This window comes from Morus notabilis, unplaced genomic scaffold (genome assembly GCF_000414095.1).
Source record: "Morus notabilis unplaced genomic scaffold, ASM41409v2 Scaffold818, whole genome shotgun sequence".
Taxonomy (NCBI): Eukaryota; Viridiplantae; Streptophyta; class Magnoliopsida; order Rosales; family Moraceae; genus Morus; species Morus notabilis.
In genome coordinates this window covers 283,200-291,754 of record NW_010358179.1, presented here as the reverse complement: position 1 = coordinate 291,754, position 8,555 = coordinate 283,200, and the positions used below count along the sequence as shown (strand labels likewise).

Here is an 8,555-nt window from a genome sequence, read left to right as displayed (position 1 = left end):
CGTCAGATTTTAATCTAACGGTTATAATAAATTATATAGTTAATAAAAAAATTTATGATAACTAATGGAACTAAATTCTTATCACATTACGTCATTAGATTTCTATATTTAGTAATAATTATCGATGAAAACGTAACAATTAAAAACTCGTCCATACTTACATATATATATATATATATTATACTAGTTAAAATTGCACGCGTATGCACCTGAAATTTTGTTAGTAAAAATGAAAATCATATTTATTAGAGTCTCATTTATAGAAATAAAAAAAGAAAAATGTATAATAGGATAAAAAGGATATGAATGAAAAAAAAGATGATGACAAGAGAGAGAGAGGGGGGGAAAATGAATGAAAATTATAAAGGGAACAAATCTAGACAAAAATATGTATGAGAAAAAATTATTTAAAAAGAAAATTAAAGAGAAGTATAATTATGAGGGTCAATTTGAAAAGGAGGGAAAAAAGAATAATAGGGCCAAAAAGATAGGATTAATTGTAAAAATTATCTCTAAATTATACCCATTGTAATGCTTTATCTTATTATTTTTAAAATGTAACATTTATTTTCTTAAATAATAAAATGTTAACTAAAAAACTCTCTCTCTTAAATTTTTTTTAACAAAATTGACATTTAATTAATTTTTTTAAGGATATTTTTGTAACTCTATTATTTTAATTTTAATATGAATCTTAAATAATAGAGTTGAATTTAATATGAATCATTTAATTGGTACAACCGCTGCAAAACTGTCGTGTGAAACCCATTTAATTATAGTACAAAGAGATTATAATAAATAACATATTTTTAAAATTAAATTAAGTAAATAATATATTTTAAAATACAGCTTAAATTTATAATTAGTAAAAACATTGTTTTTACGTAAATCTTTTTTTTTTATGAATGGTAAAAAGGATTTTTTTATGTAAATAAAGATTTTAAAGATATTTTATGATGTACATTATTTTTTACTAATTATAAATAATTATTTACATGATAAATGTAAATTTATGTGAGAGAAATATAAAATGTGAATTTATGTGAAAGAAATATAAAACAATTTAAATTTAAAATTGTATAAGAAAAAATACGGTGTTAAACAAATTGAATAGTTTTTAATATTGAGCATTATCAAGTAAATACTTTTTTTTAAATAAAAAATTTATAGCTCTTCCTCTCGTATGAATAAGGAGTATAGTGTGGATCGGTAGACAGAGAATTGAATGGGTTTATGCCGATTGATCTGCCTTAGTTCCCCACTTCGTCTTCACCGTCTTTCTCCGTCTCCACCGATTCTCCTCGCACTTCCTACGCTATCTCTATCTTTCCCATATTACCCTCACCACTCGTCTAAATTTTCACCTCTGACACTCCTCCTCGTCCCACAAAAGCGTCTCTTTCGTTGCGTTCAATCCTCGTTTTCTTCTTCTTCTTCTTCTTCCTCCATGGAAGCTCCTCCCCAAGGTTACAGGAGAAATGTCGGTATCTGTCTAATCAACGATGACAAAAAGGTCATACAATTCTCTCTCTCTCTCTCTCATGTGTAAATGTGTATTTGCTCATGTACAATGTGTTTTTTTTTTTTTTTGGGAGGCAGATTTTTGCTGCGTCGAGGTTGGACATCCCGGATTCCTGGCAAATGCCGCAGGTAATTGTTGGAATTGATGGCTGAATCTGAATCGCGTGTGTGTTTCTCGACAAAGTTAGGATGTAATATTGAATTTATGAGAGATTTAGAAGAATAACACAGTTTTTTCATGGATGATTCTTTTAATTGTTTTTTATTTTTACTTTTGTGGAATATAATTTTCCGGATTTTATTGTATGTTCCAATGGAAAGTTGTATATATTTGTATATATGTATATATAAAAGAAAACAGCGTCCATTTGGACTTTGTTTCAAATGGAACCATGTTTGTTTGTTTTCTTGTTGATTATTATGGCTATATTATCATTTAGTTGATGATGGAATTATGAAGAGGAAGAACAAGAAACTACACGGTAGAGAGGAGAAGATATCTTCCTAAAATGAACAACTGTAGAGGGAGAAATTAAACAACATTCTCTCTATTTCAATAAACAGTGAAAAAAGGAAGTTTCTAAAATTCTTTTCGCATAGGGAAGCCCAGAATTGAACTCTATCCTATAGAAAGACTTTGGCTCGGGACATATCTGCAAAAATTCTAGTGTTCCTCTCTAGAAACAATACGCAAGATATAGTCGCAAAACCAAGCATTTCCATGAAGCTTTGCCTCTGCAGCCCTCACCAAAGGCAGGAAATCTCTCTATTAGCGAGGAAAATGTGAAAGAAAGGAATTACTCAATAGAAACCAGCCACTATAATTTCTGTATAAGGGCTCTTGGACAGTGTTCCTATTCCTTGAGGTAAGGGTGCAGTCTAGGACAATGTACACAAGGAGATCGTAAGGAGTGGCGATATTTCAAGTGTCGGTTGTATTGAACTGAACTTGCCATCTTTCAAGTTTTTTACCCACATTTGTTCAGCTTTAATATGTGAAGATATGGAAATTGTCCATACTGGAGTTTAAGGCTGTTATTAAAATGTTTGTTTTCACAATCTTAAGTTTGATATGTTGCATGATTGGATAGACATTTGAATTAGCATTGAATTTAAATGTGTTTGAAAGGGTGGTATTGATGAGGCCGAGGATCCAAGAACCGCAGCCGTCAGGGAATTAAGAGAAGAGACAGGAGTGAGTTCGGCAGAAATTCTTGCAGAGGTACGTCTTTCTTACTGTTGAGGAGATTTCTTTTTTATTGTTTGGATGACTTCTTTGAATTGCATTTGGTTCAAGACTGGAAAAGTTGCTTCTTGGTCTTGTAATTGTAAGAAATGTTTTTCCGTTTTTGTGCTACTAATTCTTCAAGCCCCAATATGCTTTGATGTAAATCTTAAACATTAGCTTGCTCATTATTATTTATCATTCTGTATTTCAAAGTGAAATATAGGTTTCCTGTACTCAATCTTCAATGTGATTTATTGCGTGTAAATTTTAACCATTATGCCATATTGATGTGGTGAAAGAAAACCACCTTCGAAGAATCCTTGACATGTTGATATAACAAAGGAAATTGAATGATAATATGTGGGTACAAGGCACCAACACACAGAATGAGTATAAAATGTTCATTTTATTGTGTTTTTTGGTTCAAGCAGAACATAACAGAAATGTATGCGTATTTTTTTAATTAATTTTATGATCAAATTACAAGAAATCCCAAATAGATTCTAGGTCAAATAGATTGTGGGTGAGTACATGTGGGAAACCCGATACTCAAATAACTATACAAGGTTGCTTATTCCAAGTTTCTTTCCTTTTGTTTTGGATGTTTGAATTCCACTTGTTGTGTGTTCTGTCCTTTAATTGGCTGCCTTGTAACCACTGATCAAATGCGAATATTAAGCCATTATTTGATTGAGCTACCACATCACTAGCAAATTAGTAAAACCTGATTTTTTTTTTATTATTATTCTTTAGATAATTTTCATGCATTTGAGGTTTTGGTATTAAACTAAAGATTAACTAAGATCTGTTTAAAGTTCTACGTGCCTATGCTTTATGAGGTTTTAACATCTGGATTTATTGAAGTTTTGTCCTTTTATTTTTCTATATCCTCAATTTAGTTTTGCCTAACAATTCTCTTGCATCATCGATTTATATTCTGCATTAGTTTATTTTTTCTGTTCTGTATTATAAGTAGTTATGTTTCTTCCCACACTTCTGCTTGATCAGAAGGCTCAGGAGTGAGTTCTGTGCTTCTTCACTGTATGATTACATCTTGTTTTCCATTTGGCTGGATTATTTAGGCACCATACTGGTTGACATACGACTTCCCGCCAAACGTCAGGGAAAAACTTAGACATCAGTGGGGAGGAGACTGGAAAGGCCAGGCGCAAAAGTGGTTAGTACCAGATTTATTCCTTTTCTAGTTGGACTAATTGCATGTTGTAGCCAGAAAATCAGTCTACAATATTAGCATTAATACCTGTTAACTGGCAGAGAAAGTTATTGTAAGTTTCTAAAGTTACTAACAACTGACATACATAAAATTCTCATCTCTTTCTTATCTTGTTTAGTTGCTTTACTTAATATTGACATGCATATGTGGCATTCCTTGTTAAAATAAACCTTCCTTCCGAGCACGAAAAAAGCTCTTAAAAGGAATAGTTTCTACTTTAACCTCTACCATTTTCTTTGGGGTAGTAGAATTATTTCTCCGTTTTGGATATGCATATGTTGTCTGCGTTTAACTAATTTATTGTTGCCATTGCTAAAAAAACAGGTGTCTTTTCAAATTCACCGGAAACGATGAAGAAATCAATCTTTTGGGCGACGGGACTGAAAAACCTGAGTTTGGTAACTGGTCGTGGATGTCGCCAGAACAAATAATTGACCTTGTGGGTGATACATCTTCCCCCCCGTTGTTCCCCCTTCCCCCCTAGATTCATTTAAGTTGTCGCCCGACTTACATCATTTCGTCTTCTCCTACTATCATTGCAGGCTGTTGATTTCAAGAAGCCCGTTTACAAGGAAGTTTTAGCGGTTTTCACACCATATCTTCAATAACCTTGAGTGAAAATACTATTTCTTTTACAAAGTGAGTAGAAAGCAAAAGTAGTCCAATGAACAGTCATATTTAAGATTGTATCTGATGGACATAATAGCCGATAACCGTCCCATTTCTATTGTTCCTTTGAAGTGGCAAATGAGCTCCATATGCATATGCTACCATGAGCTGATTCAAAATTCGATGTTTCATGTTAACGATTGAAAGCTCGCAGTCAAGTGCTCTCAACAGCCTACAAGGAAGAACTAAAGCAACTTGGGACACCGGTGCGGTGCCGGTCAAAGGCCATCCGATGCTCAAGTTTGTAGCTTTGGAATGATTTTGACAGTTTTGGCACGCACAAGGGGGCTTACTTTTCTCTTTCGAAGGCATGGTATTTATATATGAACGTTGTAGAGCTATGGTGTTCACCACGTACACAGGTCCCGCGTTTGTTGTTTAAGTATTAAAAAAAAATGAGTGAATTAATTAATAATAAATAAGAGTGCATTTTTTTTAAAGTGATTTTTTTTTTTTAACACAGTTGTTAATATTGTTTTTGTTATTTTTTAAATCATTCACAATTAAAAAAATTAAGGAAGCAAAAAGTTCTTGTTTTCAAATTTTTCTTCTAAACAAAAATTTGTCAATTAAGGAATCCCTTGTTTTTGATATTATTTTTGTTCCAACTTTAAGGGTCCGTTTGGTTTACAGGTTTAAACTAGTGAATCTTAATTCTAACTTTTGAAATTTAACTTTTTTATGAGAGAAAAACACTGTAGTAGAATTAAACCATAGGTTTGAACCCACGGAACAAACAACCTCAAAATATTTTAGATTTTAGTCTCTAATTTTCAGAGATTCAGTCAAATATTTAACACTTAACTGATTGAAGAATTGAAATTGAAATAAAGTAAAACTTCGAAGACTAACTATAGCACGTTTTATAAATCAAAGACTAAAATGGGATTGAGGGTAAACTTCACAGGCTATTTGTGAGATTAACAAAAAAAAAAAAAAAAAAAAAGTTGTTTCATGGAAAGCACTGATAAATCCATGGATTGAAAATACAACCAAGCAAAATGGCACACTAACATTTCCAGTTAATCAATCAGTTGAACATCTCAGTCTCAGTAATCATCAAGTTCATCAACTCATTATACTTAGCAGCCTGCACAGACCACATGCAAGCCTCAGCTTAATGACAATTTCGTGGCAATATCAAGCAGCAAGTCTAGCAGTTTTCAGAATTCTGGGAGAAAAGGCTAAGACTATTATTCATCAGACTTTTCAAGTATCTTTTGTATGTGATCAGTAAGGATATTGGCAACAATATCAGGGGAGTACTTTCTGATCATGTCTTCCCTTGCCTTCTTTCCTCTAGCTTTGGCTTCCTCAATGTTGTTCATCACACGCCTCATCAAAACCCGAAGCTTACCGACTGAAGGCTCCGCCCAAAGATGCCCTCTAAAAGGCCCCTCCGTCACTTCACTCATCCTCTCCGGTGGCAATGGATAGCTATTTTCCTCCGTCATGTACTCAGTTGGTCCCGACCAATTGGTCGCAATTACCGGCAATGACATGGCCATCGCTTCCACAATAGGTCTCCCCCACCCTTCTCCTCTTGAAGGAAGAACAAACGCATCAGCCGCCTTATAAAGACGGGGCAAATCGATTTGATCTATGTGGCTGTCAATGACATATACCGGAGCCCAACCGGTCACAGGCTTTTCCAATCCAGAATTCTCCACGAACTCCACAATCTTATTCCCAAAATCACTATCAGTGTGATACGGGTTTGTTAACAGATACAAAGCCACACCATCAACACCAGAGAATTCTTCCAAATAAGCCTTCAGCAACACATCCCATCCTTTCCTGTACTCCCACTTAAAGACACTCAAAAACACAAACTCCGAATTCGATTTCGGTCTCCGGGTTGGTCCCCCTATTACCAAACTCTCAACAGAATGAAGATTCAAAGGCTTGTACTCAAGTGGGTCAAAGAACTTGACATCAATAGGCTGAACAATTTTCACAACCTTGGATGGATCAACCCCACTTTCTACAAAAGTGGAGACATGAAATTCAGTAGGCACCCAAACATAGTCCATTCTGTTACATCGCTTAACATGTTCAGAATTCACCCTATCCGTTTCAAACATCGTCCGGCCGATAACCGCCTTGAAATTTTGGTAAACACCTGGTGGGCATGGTGAAGTTTCAAACAATGGAGGATACCAGGCGCCGGGCTCACTGTGGCATATCACAAGAGTCTTATTACTCATTGTACATTCTGTGTTGTAAAGCTCAACGGCCAAGTTCTTGGTGGGTCCTGGCAAACCTTCCCAGAATTCTACTGATTCCAAATCACCATGATGATCAATGGCAAGTTTGAAAGATGAGTTTTTGATGTGTTCGTGAAGGGCCAAGATGTATGACCAACTTTCTGAACTGTACCCACCACCTGAGAGGAAAGGAGCCATCCATAGAACACAGTAGGGAGGCTTGGAAATGGGTTTTGGAGATTGTTTGATTCTGGGTTTTTGTTGAGTGGGGGAGAGAAGGGCAAAAATGGTTTGGAAAAGGTTGGGGTTTGATGAGAATGTGTGTTTTAGGAGTTGGGTTTTGTAGTAGTTTGTGTTGTTTAAGGTCAAGGAGATTGCTAAGAAGAGAATTAGGAGTGGAAGTATGTAGAATGCGAAGGCTTTTTTCAATTTGGAGGTGAAGGAGAGAGTTTGATTTGTCTCTGGTTCGTTAAGAGGTCGCTGGTTTTCATGCGAGTCCATTGCTATGGAGAGTGAGTGAGAGAGAGTAATGGGATTTAACGACTTACGGCCATTATTACTTGTGGAAGACCAACTTTCAAGTCGATTTTTTTTTAGTAATAAAAAAAAACACTTGATTTTGAGATGTTAAGGCGGAAAGATTCGCGTCATGCCTAAGTTGCTTTAAAAAAATAAAACCTTAATCATATGAAGTTTTAAGACTTTATACAAGTAAAATAAATTTTTTATCCGTTAAATTTACATAAAAATACATAAAAATTAAAATAATATACAGATTTAACGGTTAAAAAAATTTAATCTACCAAAAAGTCGACGCATTAGAGAATCTTCCAAAGTTTTAAAGTCTTAATTTACATTTATATCAAATGAAAAAAAAGTACACCAACAAGATGAAAATCTTATCGTTTAGAATTGTTCTTGGTGTTTTTATTCCCCCTTATCCTAGCAAAGAATTTTTCCTTTTTATAGTTTGCAAGACTTTTTTTTTTTTTTTTTATTGTTGTATTGCGATTTAGAACAAAAACGGTGTAAAAAAAGAATTATATTAGATGTAAATTTGGAGCTAAATATTTAGGCATGACCATTACAAAACTCAATTCGTTGAACCCTTGAGGCTAGAGCGTTGTTAAGCTTCTTTTTCGTATAGATAATGCCAGAGACAGACGGGATCCATCCTTTAAGACAATGTCTAGTACGCCTCAATCTTACTGCCTTTGACAGCGTCACGTTATTATGAAATTGACCCCAACATTGGATACTCAAGCTATGGTATATCCTTGAATAATATATATATATATATATATATATATATATAACGAGCATGGTTAACGGAAATTAGAAAGATTTTATTTGATCAGCACCATAATCCCCCCTGTTTGTTTGGAAGAGACTTCCTACGGTCTTTACAATTTCTTATAGCAATATACTTAGAGCCTGTTTGTTACCGTTTTTGTTTTCATTTTTCACGTTTGTCGAAGCAAAAAATTGAAAACAGAAATGAAAAAATGCTTTTGGCGAAGTTTGTGTTAGAAAACAAAAACAAAAACGTTTTTGTCTTTTTGTGAAAAACTGAAAACGAAAAAAATACGTTTTCATTTTCACGTTTTCGTTTTCTGAAAAACGGATTTCAGTTTTTTTTTTCTTCTCTCTCTTCTCTAGCCGAAGAAGACGCGGGAGAAGCGACGGCCAGCGTCTG

The 8,555-nt window shown here is 34.2% G+C and overlaps 2 protein-coding genes across 2 annotated transcripts; one reads left to right on the top strand and one right to left on the bottom strand.

Annotated features, from left to right (window-relative positions):
- Positions 1-1,143: 1,143 nt before the first annotated feature.
- LOC21395800 (nudix hydrolase 26, chloroplastic) lies at positions 1,144-5,071 on the top strand. The gene is made up of 6 exons (XM_024161713.1): positions 1,144-1,513; positions 1,600-1,650; positions 2,651-2,743; positions 3,832-3,926; positions 4,308-4,422; positions 4,526-5,071. Exons 1-6 carry the CDS (start codon positions 1,226-1,228, stop codon positions 4,589-4,591), a joined length of 708 nt encoding a protein of 235 aa, XP_024017481.1. The 5' UTR covers positions 1,144-1,225; the 3' UTR covers positions 4,592-5,071.
- Positions 5,072-5,547: 476 nt separating this feature from the next.
- Positions 5,548-7,475, bottom strand: LOC21395799. Its single transcript, XM_010092189.2, has one exon. The coding sequence runs from the start codon at positions 7,358-7,360 to the stop codon at positions 5,846-5,848; it is 1,515 nt and encodes a 504-aa protein (XP_010090491.1). The 5' UTR covers positions 7,361-7,475; the 3' UTR covers positions 5,548-5,845.
- Between the last annotated feature and the right edge of the window lie 1,080 nt (positions 7,476-8,555).

Bases quoted from the DNA above. Each gene is read 5' to 3' on its own strand.
- LOC21395800 (XM_024161713.1), top strand. From the start codon at position 1,226: ATGGGTTTATGCCGATTGATCTGCCTTAGTTCCCCACTTCGTCTTCAC. The intron at 1,514-1,599 runs GTCATACAATTC...TTTGGGAGGCAG, and splicing joins TAATCAACGATGACAAAAAG to ATTTTTGCTGCGTCGAGGTT. The intron at 2,744-3,831 runs GTACGTCTTTCT...TGGATTATTTAG, and splicing joins CGGCAGAAATTCTTGCAGAG to GCACCATACTGGTTGACATA.
- LOC21395799 (XM_010092189.2), bottom strand. From the start codon at position 7,360: ATGGACTCGCATGAAAACCAGCGACCTCTTAACGAACCAGAGACAAAT.